This window comes from Helianthus annuus, chromosome 2, assembly GCF_002127325.2.
Source record: "Helianthus annuus cultivar XRQ/B chromosome 2, HanXRQr2.0-SUNRISE, whole genome shotgun sequence".
Lineage (NCBI taxonomy): Eukaryota > Viridiplantae > Streptophyta > Magnoliopsida > Asterales > Asteraceae > Helianthus > Helianthus annuus.
This window is the reverse complement of record NC_035434.2, coordinates 52316990-52334481: the sequence shown is the minus strand read 5'-3', so window position 1 is coordinate 52334481 and position 17492 is coordinate 52316990. Positions and strand designations below refer to the sequence as shown.

The 17492-nt window shown below is 33.9% G+C and overlaps 2 protein-coding genes across 3 annotated transcripts; both read right to left on the bottom strand.

Moving 5' to 3' along the window:
• Nucleotides 1–1053: 1053 nt before the first annotated feature.
• LOC110889647 lies at nt 1054–1383 on the bottom strand. The gene has a single exon (XM_022137215.1). The coding sequence runs from the start codon at nt 1381–1383 to the stop codon at nt 1054–1056; it is 330 nt and encodes a 109-aa protein (XP_021992907.1).
• Nucleotides 1384–2611: 1228 nt separating this feature from the next.
• LOC110915518 (deSI-like protein At4g17486) lies at nt 2612–8008 on the bottom strand. Of its 2 annotated transcripts, none has more exons than XM_022160243.2 (4): nt 7840–8008; nt 5251–5525; nt 3893–4180; nt 2612–3038 (listed from the first exon to the last, which is right to left on the bottom strand). In XM_022160243.2, exons 2-4 carry the CDS (start codon nt 5456–5458, stop codon nt 2815–2817), a joined length of 720 nt encoding a protein of 239 aa, XP_022015935.1. In that variant the 5' UTR covers nt 5459–5525; nt 7840–8008; the 3' UTR covers nt 2612–2814. The 2 variants fall into 2 exon arrangements, with proteins under 2 accessions (XP_022015935.1, XP_022015927.1); XM_022160235.2 differs by having other exon boundaries at nt 5251–5509.
• Nucleotides 8009–17492: the final 9484 nt, after the last annotated feature.

The window sequence follows — 17492 nt, the reverse complement described above, 5'->3', positions numbered from 1 at the left end:
GCTAGATAGTGCGTGGAAGAATGATCAAAAGGACCTGCAAGAATATAAAGAATGCGGCGTGGTCATTTCATTATGTATGATAGATTTTGAATTGTAGTTATTAAATTCTAATGATGTGCAAATTTGTGGTGAATGTAGGTTTCGCAGATTAATATCGGTATAAGTATTGGAGGATTGAAGATCGAGTCAAGAGCAAGGATTGTACGGGAGAACAGTCATGTAGTTTTAGTTATATAATGTTTTAACAAGTGGAAGTAAATGTACACATTTCCTTTTAGCAAATTTTTAATATTTTGAAGTTTGGGTCTTCATGCATGTTTTGTGTTTAAATTATAAAGAAATTTTAGGCTTGAATTTCCGTTGCGTCGATATGTAAGAGAAAACGTGTTGGGTGTTACAAAACTGCTTAACTTTTAGTGTTAATGGTTGTTTGGTACTTATGTTTTGGTACATTATGTTCATGAAACTGTTTATGTATGTTTGGTATGTTAAATCATGAAACTGTTTATGTAATGTTAAAGACTGCACTTTGCAGATCTGTTTTGGTATGTTAAATGATGCATATTTGGTATTTGGGTGCACATTTCTTAGGTTAAATGCTGCATGTTTGCAGATCTGTTTGGCTGCACATTTGGTGCAGATTGGCTGCACATTTGGTGCAGATTTGCTGCACATTTGGTGCAGATTTGCTGCACATTTGATGCAAATTGGTAAACTGCACATTTGGTAACTGCACATTTGGAAAACTGCACATTTGGTGCACATTTGGTAAACTGCACATTTGGTAAACTACACATAGTGTCATAAGACATTAGATGCACATTTCGGCACATTTCGGCACATTGTCATAAGACATTAGATGCACAACAAATTAGATGCACATGTCGGCACATTTCGGCACATTGACATAACAGATTAGATGCACAACACGTTAGATGATTCATTACAAAAAGCCCCAAACTTTCCATTACAAAATACATACAAAAAGCCCCAACCATATTAGCAGGTCGATAGTACAGACCAAACTTACAAAATCCAAACACAAGTCAAACTCTAACCAGACTTAACATAGTAAAACATGAACAACAAAAAACTGAAACCTAAGATAACTTTAAGCATCTTCTTCTCCTGTGCCAATTTTTCAGCTTCTTCTTCAAGCTTCATGTTCCGAGCAAACATCTGTCTTGCATTCTCTTCATGCCGCTTGGTGGTGTCCAACAGTGCAGGAATCATCACAGCCGGATTCTCAATCTTCGGTGGCTCAGCCCAAGCAACGAATCCACAGCTTGATGGTTTGTTGCACCGATGAAAACGACGACCTGGGTTTTGTGTTGTCCATGAGGTTCTCAGTGACGTTGAGGCTCCACAAGTGCAAACCACCATTGTCGTTCTTCGATCTCCTGTGGGTTAGGGTTTTTTTTGGGTTTGATCTCTGGTTAGGTTAGGGTTTCGATAGGAACGTTGAAGATGATGAAGTAATTGTGTGAGATAATAAGGGGTTTTTATATTATGTGGTTTTTTTAATAATTGAATTACATTAATGAAAATTAAATGCCCAAACTACCCCTTCAGATAAGGACAAAAAAGGGTGATTAAACCAGTCAAAATTCAGATATTTTGAGTTTTGGACTAAAATGGCAACAAAATGCAAACCACAGGGACCCAGATGTAATAAGTTTAAGATTTGGACTAAAATGGCAAAAGTGCCCAAACCACAGAGACCAAAATGGCAGTTTACTCTTAAAACTATAACAAACTTGAAAGGTTTGAAACTTAAAAAACAAACTTGATGGGTTGTCTTTAAAACTTAAACGCTTCTTCCTCCCTTTCTTTAATAAACAAAAAACAAATCATTTATTCATCATCATTCCTTTTCCTTTTGTTCATGCCAATTTGGCAATTGACTTTTAAACTCCAAATGTCATGTCACTTTAACAGCCAAAAAAGATAACAAAGAAAATGGAATACAAACAAAAATCGTTCCGTTCATACCCTTTTTATTTTATATAAAAAAAACATTAGTTTCAACCACAATTAAACAATATACAAGTGATTATACGGTTCTCGCAATTTTCATAATTCTTTATCTATATTTGATTCAGCATTGAGCGTGCCCAAGCACACGTGTACATGCATTTTTGTGCGAGAAGTTATGTATTTGTCGTTTTATGTTCATTGTGTTCGAATGTTCACATTTAGCATCTTAACGAACATCACATAAGCATATGCCAACAAACTTACATTCTTAACAAACCGACACAACCAAGAAAACTTGTCTATTTATATATTTATCTTAGTTAATTTATTCGGTTACGTAAACTATCAAACTTCATTTGTATTCGACGGTAAGGTTGTCTACATCTTACCCTCCTCAGACCCTACCTTAGCTTTGCTATTGGTGGGATTTACTGAGTAAGTGAGTATGATGATGATGATGTATGCAACTATGCGAGTAAATAAATAGAGCCCGTTATTCTAAATCCAAGTGATGAAGTGAAAGTGACCTTGATCAACCTTGTGTGTCCCAATTTACAGGGTACTGGTGAGCCCCGTGAGCTTTCCAATGACACGTTCACAGGTTATCAAAAAATAGAAAAAATGGCGTTATAGATGCATGAAAACCAACCAACAGTATCATATCATTATAAACAACTTCTGTACCCACGTTGGTTAACAAGAACATTCACTCTCCTAAGCTTTGATTACAACTAATTAACAATCAAACCAAACCAAACCGAACCCGCGTTTTAGGATATTTCTCAAACAATAATAATTTAAAAAAAAAAAAAAAAACAAGCTCTAAGCTGTGAGGTTTCAGTCGTTGTGCACACGAGGTCTCAATGGTAGACAGCCCTTTAAAGGTGACTGAAGAAACAGTGACGATGTTGACAAGTGTTTCTGCCTTGATGAAACCGACGCTAAGCAACTAAAACTAGTGCTTCTCAGCATTTTCTTCTCACTCTCATACGGTAAGCAACGCGGATCATGTACTGCCGACACTTTTAGGGCTTCTGGCAACACACAGCTAAATGCCGAACCTGCATTTTCCAACATCAATCAACAAACTAGCTTTTTAAGAGCCAAATAGTAATTTATATTACATAGTATTTTATTCCGTACATATTGTTTTAGTTATAAATTTACATGCACACACAAAAAAATACTTTAAATTAAATGTATGTAAATAATAACACTGCACAACAAATTATTTAAACTTAGCTTAAATTTACTCAGTTAATTACTAAGAAAATTATCTAATAGTAACACTTAGGGCTGTAAACGAACCGAACATTCAGCAAACAATTCATGAACAGTTCGGCGAGACATTCGTTTATGTTTGTTTGTTTAATAAAGGAACAAACACGAACAAGAAATTTCGTTTGATAAATTAAACAAAGAACATGAACAAAGGCTTCGTTCGTTAATGTTCGTGTTCGTTTACGTTCGTGAACGTTCGGTAATGTGTTCATTTATGTTCGCTCCTTTATGTTCATTTGTCTTTGTTCATTTATAAGTTATTTTATGTTATATTTTTAGTTCATTAGTTTTAGTTTTTTAATAATTTATGCTCGTTAAAGTCTATTTGTGTTCGTTTACGTTCGGTAAGTGTTGATGAACAGTTTATGAACATGTCATTTCCTTAATGAACGAACACGAACAAGAAATCACGTTTGGTAAGCATTCATGAACCGTTCGTGAAGATGTTCATTCCTTAATAAACGAACACGAACAAGGCCCTGTTCGTGTTCGTTCGGTTCGTTTACAGCCCTAACAATTATAAATGATTATCACATCCTTGAATGGGCTCATTTTACACATCAAAATTAGTTCTTTTTTTTATATCAATTATCCAAAATGTGTTATTATCCACAACTGGAGGTGGAAATGTTACCGAGTTTAGCGAGTCGATTAACCCATTTAGGGATTTGCTTGCCAGTCAACTTGTAGCAAATGTCATTGCAGAAATGGTTACAGTTCTTGACAATTAGGTGATATGTGTCACCATTGTAGTTTGCGGCATGATGCTCCATGAATTCGCGGACCTGAGCTCGGTTTAGACGTGTTGTCCCGATTAATATTGACCTCCTAAACTTGAACCCTGGGCATTGTCGTGGCTCGACCTCAAACACACCACTACTTGGATAGTCATGAGCTCCAAATGCATATTCTACACCATGAACTGTCATGTGCAAATATAATGCATTAAAAAGTTGTTATTTCATAAGAGCTAATAATCACATGTTTATAATCATGATTGTATTTAGCGCAAATTTAAACTTATTTATTAAATTTGGTACAAGTACACATTGGCGGACCCAAGCTTTGGCTTGGGTGGGCGGGTGCCCCCTTGAAAAAAAAAAATTAGTGTATTTTCGAGGTAAAAATCCCGACTGCACCCCTTGAAAATTTGGTTGAACCCTTCGTTCGCACCTCCAGAAAATAATTCCTGGGTCCGCCACTGAGTACACGTCAATTAACAAGCAATATCATGATATTGCCATACGTAGTCTTCATCAAGGAAAAGCATAACATCGTATTAATAGTAGATGTGGCAATATGTGTGGGTCGTGGGTGATGTTGGGCAATGGGTCAAATCGTTCAGATGGAAATGGTTCTTATTTAAGCAAAGTTCGGTTGACCATTGTCTTAGTTTTTTGAGTAAAATGCCAAAATCATCCCCGAGGTTTGGGCTGATTTGCATGTTACATCCAAAATAACTTTTTTTTTGTTTCTGAACACCTAACGTTTTGATTTTGTTGCCATCCAAATCACAAACCCAGTTAATATGTAACGTTAACTCATGGACGATTTTGGCAATTTACCCATTTATTTTCTGTTTTTTAATGTTTTTATTTTCTGTTTTTTAATGTTTTTAATTTATTTTTTACCTTTAAATAAAAAACAATAAAAATAATTATAATTATAATTACAATTATAATATATATACATATTCGCATATTTATAACTACAGTTGGGTTGACCATTTTCTTAGTTTTATACTACAATAATATTATCACTACAATAATATGAATCTATAAACAAAAAAATATTTAGGCGGTTTTACGCATTAAAAAATATCTCGTAACAACTTTCAACCCGTTCTACTCACTTGACCTATTCCTTTTGAGCAGTTTGTTACATAAAGTACAACTCAAATAGTCGAAATTGCTACCTCTAATAATCCAAAAAGAAGAGATAATTGCAGGTAAGGTCAATTTAAACTTTAAACAAACAGAAGGAGCAACAAACCTTCTACGCCAGAATGAAAGATGCCGAATCCAGCCCAATAAGCATAGCCATTCATGGGTGTCAAGTCATAAACATTGAGATAAACCGGCGTGTTTCCTGGCTCGAATTCAGCTTTTACTTTTGGGAAAAAACAAAAACGACTGCCTGATTTTCCTTTTAAACGGAGTGGCACTATTGCCTTGAGTCCTTTCTTTGTTACAAATTTCATGGTGCTTCTAGCGGGTTGCGGTCAAAAGCCGGTCAACACCTAAACACCGTCCTACATAAACATCCAACTTCAACATGTTTGTTAATATAGAACAACCACCAAGAAAGAGACATCAATAACAACATTACTTTCGGTTTTAAATACTTTAACTTTTCGTTTAAAAAATGAAGCCATTCAAGCGACCAGTTAGTAATATTATTCCATACCAAACAGACCCTAAGAAATTAAAACGTATTAAATATTTATTTTGTATTTTTCCACCAAACCAAAAGGATCAGTTGACAATCTGACAAAATATATATATCTTTCAATATTCCAGCTACTTATATTCCATTAAGATGCTCGAAACATAATATATTTATAACGTCTTTGTGTTGACTTTGATATCTTGATGGTACACAACTACATACACATAGACTCTTTATGATATTATAATACATATCATGAACTTTCACCAGAAAATCATTAGAATGATACTAAGGTCAAAAGGCATGAGTGGGAGCCCATGAAAAGAATCAATTATACAACCGCGTTAACCGACCCGAACCCGACTGAACCCGAAAATACTCAAACTCCTCCAGTTTGATTTCTTATTTTCACTTTTCAGTAGAGGTGCTAAACGGGCCGTGTTCGCGGGTTGGCGGGTTCAACCTGAACCGAACCCGAACCCGACTGAACCTGAAAATTGTGTCATATATATGAACCCAAACACGACCCGTTTAACCCGAATTTTTTTTATTTTTTTTCGCAAATTAATATATTAAAATTAAAATTTTACTGTAAAAAAAACACAGATATATATAATACAATTAATGTCATATTCTCTTTTTAAGTTATAAATTTATAATTATGACATAAAATACACACCCAATTTAATTTATGACATAAACACATGTAAAAAAAATATAATATAATATAATTTGGGTTAAACGGGTCAACCTGCCAACCCAACCGGGTTGACACGAACCCAGCCCATTTAGCTAAATGGGTTAGCGGGTTCAACCTGAAACTGACCCAAACCCGTTCAAACCCAAAACCTGTTAATTTCGTGTTAGGTTCAAGTCGTGTCAGAAAATTCACACCCCTACTTTTCAGAACGTTTCAATTATGTTACCAAGTTAACATAAAGCTCCCCATGTGGCATGACCATAAAGTATAGCAACTCTAACATCTTAATTTACTTCTGGATTAAAATAAATATTTAATTCTTTTAATCTAAGGATGTATCTATTGATTGATATAAGTCAGTGAAAACTGAAGAGGACTATATATTAATGGACTCTTTGTTGATGGTTACAGGCTATAAAAATGAGTAAATGCAGATGTACTATTGTACCAAGAGAAAACAATCTGTAAAGGCTCTGCTAAATGGAGGGAACCAAACTGAAATAACTAATTACACATTAAAAAGATCTTCTTTTCATCACTTAACCACACCATGTGATTTAAAAACATCGGTTTCTCTCTTTCCGTTACAAATGCACGAGGATTAAGTTTTCGTTCAAACTTACTCTTTCTTTGAAAATACAATTAATAAGCGTTTGTTTTTAGCGATAAATACCCTTTAGGGAAAACTCATGACCCCACCAATACCCTGCTAACGGTTAAAACTAGGTAAAGTGCAGTTTAAGCAATCACACCGAATTCTTGACTTCTTGTATTTGACAACTTTATTACTTTATCGCGAAACACAAACTAAACTACAATCCCCTCACAACCGTAAAAACTATAAAGCACATGACAAGAGCCAAAATTCAGGATCGGGTTTGCTAATCAAAAGGTGTTGCGGTGCAGCTAGTTGCCCGCTTACCTGCCACTCTACTGTAAATTTCTAATGGTTTTTGTATTAACGACTCAAAGAGCTTCCAGAATTTTATTCGTGTTTAAAAAAAAAAAAAAAAAACTGACAATCAACAACTATTTTTAGCATCATTCAGTTCCCTAAATTACAATCTCAAAAGTAAACAAGAAAAAAAAACACACACATTGCTTGTAAAGGTCAAAAATGGAAACAAAATACACATGTCTACTTTATTCCTACACACAAACTTTTATCAACAAACAGTAACAAAAACAATCATCAAACTTAAGCTACACAACTTCTAGCATCCTACATTATCTACTCACAAATTCTAATTTTCAACATTAAAATGACTATAATTAGAACAAAAATTTACTAAATTTAAAACAATTCGGTATAAACAAGCGAAAAAAAGTATCAAATTACACCAGATCTCATATCAAACATACAGAACAATACAAATCAAGGATACCCAACAATTAACAGATCAAATAAATGAAACTAATGAACAAAAGTTGAAAAATTGAAACTGAAAATAACATCGATTCAGCGATTAAGGAGGCGAAATTGTGAAACTTACAGAGTGGAAGAAGAATCGGCATTGGAGAATGCAGAGATTTGTGAACAAACAGAGGCGACTTTGTGATTCAGAAGCGAAAATTGGATGAAGTTTTTTAGAATCCCGAAGCTTTGAGGGAGTTTACACACACAAGTGTGTGTAAGAGAGAGTGGCAGTAAGGAGACCCAAAGCCCCCTTCGTAATCTAAATATAACCGTAAATAAAACAAAAGGGAATTTTGTATTTTGTTTTTTAAATAATAAAGATATTCCTTTTGCTTAAAAAAATAATATAAAAGAACTCAAATTGATATGTGATGTGATAAGTATTTTTCTTAAAATACTTTTTTTTTCTTGTTAGAGATAAACCTGCTATTTTAGAAATAACACTTGAAAGGTGTTTGGTTAATTTGTCATAAGCGTTTCTTAAGAAACAAGAGTCTTTCTTATTTCTCATACCTGTGTTTGATATAACTTGTAACGTGTACCTTTCAAAAAAAAAAAAAAAAAAAAAAAGAAAAAAACTTGTAACGTGTACTTGATGTGTCTTGTATCTAAGTAACTTGACGACGAGGGTCAGGTAATGGGCTCATCTGGGCCTATTCCATCTTCACTAATAACAGCCCACTTCCCATACCAAGAGAGTTGGGCCCAAACCCAAGGACATTTCCTTCCTCGTAAAATGAAAACCCGGTCAAATTTAAAAAATAGAGGGTTATTTTTTTTTAAGGGTGGAGATACAATAGGAAGTTTATTTGGCTAGGAAGGATAGGAAGTGATCTTGACCATCCATTAAGTTAATCAAGGGCTAAGATTAAATCAGGGAAATTGAAAGGAAGAAAAGAGGCGCGTGAGTTTGTTCAAGGGCATTCTAGTCAATCCAAGCCAATAGTTTCTCTCTCGTCCAATTCCCCCCCCCCCCCATTTTTTAAACGTTAATAACTCTTTCATACGACATTATTTTTTTATAAAAATTGCACCAAAGAAACGAGCGTTTTTTATCTTTAAAACGAGTATACTATTGCTATATTTTAAAAACAAAAAAATTTAAAACCCAGTTGCGTAAAACGCAATAGAAAACCACCAGTTACGTAAAACGCAATGAAAATAAAAACCTAAAAAATGACATTTTTCTAAAACGCAATTCACCAAAAATACAAAGAAATGACTTATTTGTAAAACGCAATGGCCAGAAAACACACAGAAATGTCTTATTTGTAAAACGCAATGACCAGAAAACACATAAAAATGTGTTTTACCTAAAACGCAATGCACCAAAAACACAAAGAAATGACTTATTTGTAAAACGCAATGGCCAGAAAACACACAGAAATGTCTTATTTGTAAAACGCAATGGCCAGAAAACACATAAAAATGTGTTTTACCTAAAACGCAATGCACCAAAAACACAAAGAAATGACTTATTTGTAAAACGCAATGGCCAGAATACACACAGAAATGTCTTATTTGTAAAACGCAATGGCCAGAAAACACATAAAAAAGTGTTTTACCTAAAACGCAATGCACCAAAAACACAAAGAAATGTCTTATGTAAAACGCAATGGCCAGAAAACACTTAAAAATGACTCATTCTAAAACACAATGGACTGAAAACACCTAAACAGTGTGTTTTACCTAAAACAATGTGTCCAGGGGCTTTGCCCCTTGGACCCCGCCAGGGGCTGCCGCCCCTGGGACCCTGCTACCGGGGGCTGCCGCCCCCGGACCCTCGCAAAGATCGTAAAACGCAATGACTAAATCAAAAACCCAGATCATGAAAATGAAATTAAAGAATTTCTTACATGGATCGAAGCCGATTTCTTCATCAATTGACAAAATTTGAATGATAGAAACACTTATCAACGCTCGAATCGAACGAATCGAGTGATTATCTCCAAAATCATCGGAAAAAACGAGATTTTTTTATGAAATTAAACTGGGTTTTCTTCAAAAAAAGCTGAAGAACACGTTGATCGGGTTCTGAATCATTGATTGGTGATGAAAATCGCACTATAATGTAGTGATTATTGAGATAGAAAGTGAAGAAATAGTTGAAGATGGTGGGTTTTGAAAATGGTGGGTTTTTGAATTTACTGGGTTTTGAAAAAGGAAGAAGAAGGAGTTGGATTGACTAAAATACCTTTCTCTTTATTTTAAAATTTGCCACATGTCATAATCCTATGGCTTCCTATCCTTCCTAGCGAAAATTAACTTCCTATTTGATCTTTTCCCTTTTTTTGGAATAATAGATTTTGATAATCTAAACTGTTAGCCGTTGACCGGCAATAGTTCTAATTTAAAAAATAACTAGTGGTGGTTTCACCTTTTCACATGTTGTAAACTAATGGATTTTTACTAGCATAACCTTAATTCTTTTTATCTCCTTATCTTTTTTGGTTTAGTAAAGGTCCATTGGTTTACGATATATGAAAAGGTGGGACCACCACTGGTTATTTTTGAAGTTGAGACAGTTGTCGGCCAACGACTATTACTTAGGATTATTAAAATCCATTATTCCTTTTTTTAATTGCTAATTCTTTTTGAATGACAAATTTGGATCATTGACGAACCACTAGAGTATCATCGTGTCACCAGCGGAACCACCAGATCATATCCATCTCCACTAAGCCGGCCCGAGCCCAAGTATTTTGAGGCTTGGCCTTTAGGCCTCCAAATCAATATGGCCTCCAACTTAATATATATATATATATATATATATATATATATATATATATATATATATATATATAGAGTAAGGTTAACATACAAAAAGTCTTATCATACATCACGTAGGAGACAATGGTAACCGTTGGATCAAGGGTATAATCACGCATGAGACCACATAATCACACATGGGACCACATAATCACGCATGGGACTATAATCACGCACGTTCTATGATAATAACGCACGTTATATTTTTTGTCATGTATGTTAATGTAGGTTAAGCCCTGAAGTACATTATACTTTCTATATATATATATATATATATATATATATATATATATATGATATTTGGGTTGGGCTGAACTTATCTTTATACATATAAAAAATAGAGTAAATTGCCATTTTAGTCCCTGAGGTTCGGTCCAAATTGCCATTTTAGTCCAAATATTTTTTATACTTTGGGTCCCTGCTTTTTCAATTTTATTGCCATTTTGATCACATTGCCCAACTCAGTCTAAAAATCTGGTTATAACCACGGGTATTTTTGGCATAACTGTTGTGTAGTGATAATCGGGGGTAGTTTACAACATAATTCATAAAACCTCATAATAATTTAATGCCATAAATACCCCTGATTGTAACCTGGTTTTTAGACTAAGTTAGGAAATGTGATCAAAATGGCAAGAAAAAGGAAAAGTCAGGGACCCAGATGAGAAACAAAAACTATTTGGACTAAAATGGCAATTTGGACAAAAACTCAGGGACTAAAATGGAAATTTACTCTAAAAATATATAAAAATACAAAAAAAAATTAAATTAACTTGGGGTAACTTTGTAGAATAGTAACAAGGTTTTAAAAATGTTCCAGTTAGGTCACTCAAGTTTCAAAAGTGTTTCAATCAAGTCACTCGACATTTATTTTTCATTAAAATTAAGGGTTTTCTCATCCATTTCATAGGTAACCATGATGATGCGGATTTTTTGTTTCTTTTTTCCCTTTTATTTGATGCTAACGTCAAGTGATGACGTGGATTGTAACTTTTTTTTTAATTTTTAATAAAATTAAAGTGTTGATTTTTAACAAATATAATTTCATATATTAAAATAATCCGACCCTAACATCTTATGCTCTATTTTTTTTCTTGACACATCGAAAAAAGGACATGGCTCGATTTGAATGTTCAGTTATCTAATTGGGACAAAAACGATACGAGTGACCTAATTAGAACACTTTTAAAACTTGGTTACTATTTTGTGACATTTCGCCAATAATAAACCTTTTAGTTTATTTTGTCTGTCCTAAGCCGGGTAAAGGTGGATTTTTCTCAAATAGTGTTTTTTTTAGAAAAAAAAAAGCATCGAGTTTTTAATTCGCTTTAGGCCACCAAAATGGTTGAGCCGACCCTGAAAACCACCTTGTAGCAATCGAATCCAGAACCTATTGGTCCCAAAGCCTTATCCAACTCTCAAGACGCCACTAGGCTATAAAGCCATCGACAATGACCAAAAACTTATACACCATAGAAATTGAACCCATAGCCTGTTACTAAACTTTATCTAATTATTCCAATTCGTAAGTGGATTATAGTAGGCTATTTGAAAGTTGGGAAATGCATTTGAAAGCTATATTATTTGCTTGCTTTTTTTTTTTAACGGCAAATTTGGATTACTGACGGATTACTAGAGTAATCCAAATTTGGATTACTAGAGTATTATCGTGCCACCAGCAAAACCACCCGATCATATCCATCTCCCTTAGGCAATAATGCATATACACCAATTCAGGAGGAAACCCAATAAATAAATCTGGAAAAAAAAACCCCTTTGTGGGAATCGAACCCATGACCTAATGGTCCATCCCACAAATTTAGTGAAAATGGGAGGATGATCCTAGATGATCCTACCCCACCACTTATATATATATATATATATATATATATATATATATATATATATATATATATATATATATATATATATGTGTGTGTGTGTGTGTGTGTATAAATCTTCCACTATTTTTAACATTTAACAAATAAATTAAGAAAATATTTTCATTAATATTAAAACACAATACATAAACTTAAAAAAATCCAAATAAATTAAAAAAAAACATAAACTTAAAAAAAATCTACCACTTTGATGCTTCTTCATGATGTCGTTTTGTAGTTTTAGCAAAGTCGAACGTTTCGGCTTGGGATAACCATCGACATCCATCGTTAATATTTTTCATTCCTTGAGCCGAATCTTTTCATCGGACAATCCATCATTAACATTTCTCATTCCTTGGTAGAATATAATTTTATAAAAGTGGAAGATGTTTATAAAAAATGAGAGAGAGAGATGAGTTGTGGTAGATGAAAAGTGAGAAAATGGTGTAAAAATTGGAGGTTTTATATAGTTTTAGGAGGGATTTGGGTTAAATTTTTGAATTTGAACGTTTGTTAATTTTTTGAAATTGAAAATTTTCTTTTTATTATTAAACGGTAACATCGCCTAAAAGGGGGGGGGGGATTTTGTCTTGATATGGCCCGTCTCCAACGTCTTCATCTCGACGGTCTCGACGAGGACGGGGGGCGGCACGGTGTTGGGTTCGGCGACGGGGTTGGACGTGTGGGGGACGGTCCCCATACCGTGTAGCCTTATCCCACCACCAAGATATCACTAGGCAATAATGCCTTTGTGTAACTAAAGGGATAGCATGGAATTCCAAAAACCGACTTGGTTTATTAATATTGAAGTGAATTAATTAAAGGCTTTAATTGCTAATAATTTATGGAAATCGAAAGCAATTGTTTACAATCATATCCCTTGCTAACGCTTCTTTCTCCCAGCTCTCGCAACCACCCGGTGCACACAATCATCACTGTGATCGAAATCAAGCCGGTGCTTTGGCACACCACCTTCACTTATTGGCACCTCAAGAAGCAGTGGCCACAATCAGTTGTGGCATTTGCGATCACTGATCGACGATTTATCCACCATCACACATTCGTTGTTCCTCATCTTGTGTTTTGTTATGGCTCTGCTAGCTATTGAGGTAATAGCTCTAAACTGCTTCTTACATGTCTTCTGTCTCGTACTTTCTGTTGAGTATGATTATGAGTTCTGGTTTGTTTCTGATGACCAAGAAAATAAAAATAAATATACACACTTAAGAAAATAAATATATATGTTATGGAAGGAATCTATCTATACTTTCTATAAAAGGAGAAATCCAAGTGACATAAGAAAAGCTGATGTGTCAGCTTGAGAGCATGTCCAACAAGGCTTTTCTTATCTCATTATTACATCATAAAGCCTAATATTAAAAGACTTTATAATTCAAAGTTGGCCCACATTTAGATTCCAAAGGTCTGCCCATTCAAAATCTCATACGAACCACTGTCCATTCAAGCCATTATAATCAAAACCATTGCTCATTCAAAGGTCTGCCCATTTAAACGAATGTAATCAAACCACTGTAACCAAACCACTGATGATTAAAAATTCAAACTTCAAAATCTCTGACGATTCAATATTATGGCTCCAAATTCAAAATTCAAAATTACAGTGGCTCCAGATATATAACATATCATCTTCTTCAATCAATTACTCTCTCTAATCAACATCTTCTCCAATTCAAATTCTGGCTCCACATTCAAAATTCAAACAATTCTATAAATAAGACATAATTATCTGGCTGCACATTCAAATCTCTCTCGCTGATATCTGCAAGCGTGTCTCTCTCTCTCTCTCTCTCTCTCTCTCTCTCTCTCTCTCTCAAATGCATCTTTCTCGACTCGAATGATTTAGCCGCTATTCTCCGATTACACAATTTTGTTCGAATGGTTGATGATTCTGTTTACATGTTATCGTTCCGGTATCATTGTTCCAACATCGTCGTATCAATGATGTTGGCCATCACACATCAACCTTTCAATGTCGATGTTACAATATAATTGTTGCAACATCATGAAAAGTTGCATGTGTTACATTCTTTGATGGGAGAGTTGTAACTTCAACCGACGATATGTATCTTCTATCGTGAAATGGTCAGTTGTGCTACACCAGTTGAGAAGAGATCTTTGCATTTTAGGTTTGTTTCTTATTTTTTATTAACTGTAAGATGTATGTTTATATTATTAAAATGAACTACTACAGAGAAAAATATTGAATTTGAATGAAATATTTATAAAGTATTACACGCTAGGATTAACATTGCTAAGATTTCGTAGACTCTAGCCTTTCTCCATGTGATTTCATGCTCTCTTTTTAATTTCAGGTCAGTTAGCATGTTGCAGATTTTCTGATCCTGTTCTAGAAGTTGTGTAAGAAACTCTTCTGCATTCTCCTGGAAGTCTGATTGAGGAGAGTGGAGGACTTCATCGAGCAATGCTATGCTGTTCCAGGTTTTGTTGTTATTAGTGTTGTTGATTATGTCGATTTTCCTGTTTACTTCTTGGTTTGTTCTTTGTTCTTTGAGTGACCACATCGAGAATTGTGTTTTAAGATCGCTGGTGTTTGACCAGTGTAAGAAACTGAACTTTGCCATGTAGATTTTTTATAGGTTTTCTGATTTGGAACTATTTTTGACAGAAAGTGATTTGTAGGACGAGTTGTTGATGTTTTAAATCAAAACGAATCAGCGGCTTTTTATAGAGTTTAAAAAACGCGTTTACATGGAAAATGAATCGTTTAATTGTAGTTTTCATAATATGCTTTTGTTCTTTGAATTTCGATATTTTATCCCTTGGGTTTCTTGGTATTTAATTTTACGGATTTCCCATAAAAGTTGGGGTTTTGAATTAGTTTTTTGCATTAAAAGACTGTTTAATGAAGCAGATTATGTTTATATATATTAAATCTACATGTTTCCATAATTACAAAGTTCAGTATATAAACTCATAGTCACTTCACCTGTTTTTTCATCACGTTTTCCTAAGAAGATATCATACTTTCAGGAAAGTCGAGTTATATAGTTTATTCAAATGGCCTCATTCACAGATGCAAAATCGGATGATTTCAAGCAGCGTTTTGTCAGGCAAATCGAGGAACAGGTGTATGAAGACAGGGCTACTCTTCAAGAGTTGAAGAGATGTTTTGATGGATTGCAGGTTGGTCTACTCACTAGAGAGCAGGTTTCCAGAGATCTTATGCGCATGCCTTCAACTTTCGTTCGTGAGCTTTGTGTTGTTAGTAATATAGAGTGCGGTGATAGAGACGTGGAGTTCATGGCGATGCTGAAGGACATACATCGAGAGGTTCAGCAATCGATGGAGTTGAAGCTAAAGTTTCTTCATTCTTGCTGTTATTGTTAGATTTGAACTTTAATGTTGTTCAGTATGTGATGTAATTTTTGGACTTTTAATGTCATGAATAAATGAATAAATTTTAAACTTATGAATCTATGTTGCCTTTTAGTTTTATTTATTTAGTTTTTTAGTTTGAATTAGTTTAATTATTGGTAAGTCAACACAAGTTTAATAATATGAAGGGTTGGTTTGATGGCGAAGAGATAATGTTGATGTTGTATTGTGTCTGAACATCTGTTTGGTAAGTCAACAGAGGTCTAATAGTATCAATGGTTGGTTTGATGGTTAACAGATTATGTTGATGTTGAATTCTGTCTGAACATCTGCTTGGTAAGTCAACCGAGGTTTAATATCATCAGGGGTTGTTTTGATGGTGAACAGATGAGTGTAAAGATAAAACAAATGTTCAGAATTTGATCATTGATAGTAGTTTTTTTGAAAAATCTGCTGATGATGAAACAACTGTGTATGCTAACGACTGTTTGATTTACCACTGTTGACTAATGACATAAATTTAAATAGTATTAATCTTTGATGGTGAACAGATGAGTGCAAAGATAAAACAAATGTTCAGAATTTGATCATTGATAGTAGTTTTTTGAAGAATCTGCTGATGATGAAACAACTATGTATGCTAACGACTGTTTGATTTACCATTGTTAACTAAATGACATAAATTTAAATAGTATTAATCTTTGATGGTGAACAGATGAGTGCAAAGATAAAACAAATGTTCAGAATTTGATCATTGATAGTAGTTTTTTGAAGAATCTGCTGATGATGAAACAACTGTGTATGCTAACGACTGTTTGATTTACCACTCTTGAGTCTTGACTAAATGACATAAATTTAAATAGTATTAATCTTTGTTGTCGCATCTTCATTTTAATTATTTCAGTCATTCCTAACAGTGGTTGGACTAATAGCAGATGTTAGACTTACCACTGTTGAATTACACTGATTGAAAACAACTGTTATTGAAACTTATGCTTGCCTAAAAACACATCCACTGCTAAATGGTACCATCTGTTATCATAATTTCTGCTTTTCCTAATAACTGTTCATTTACTATAGTGTTGACTGCTGACTGTCATGCATTATGATAACAGAGGTTCTGACGTGGACAGATGTTAGCTAAAAATAAAACAACTGCTGAAAGTTATCATCTGTTGTCATAACTTCTGTTTATGTAACAACTGTTTGACTTACACTGTTTCCAACGACCAACAGAGGTTTCCAAACACATTTTGTTAGACATCTTTTATTAAGTTTGTAAATGTAAATAACAAATTCAATAAGGGGTCTATGTGTAAATATTTTTCATTTGTTGAAAATATGGGAAAACGAAAACACAACCGTCATTATTTCTTTAGCATCATTACACATCAAACATCTATCATCTGACTTCTTTCAAAAATCTCTTCTTCCCAGTCATTTTCTAGGGTTTCAACTTTTTTATTCTCCGTCTTCTACACTTGAATCACTGGAGGTTTTGTTGTTTTTTCTTCAACAACTGGTATGTAAATTCATATTGTAATACTTTATATTGTTTAACCGATTTTAATTCAAAAAAAAAAATTCAAATCCTATCTTGCTACAAATACGATTTTAAGTTTATTGCTATACATTTAAGAAGGCTTTAATTAGGTGTTTGAATCATTTGTTGATAACATATTAAAATAGTTATTATCTGCAGAAAATTTTTAACTCATACTCT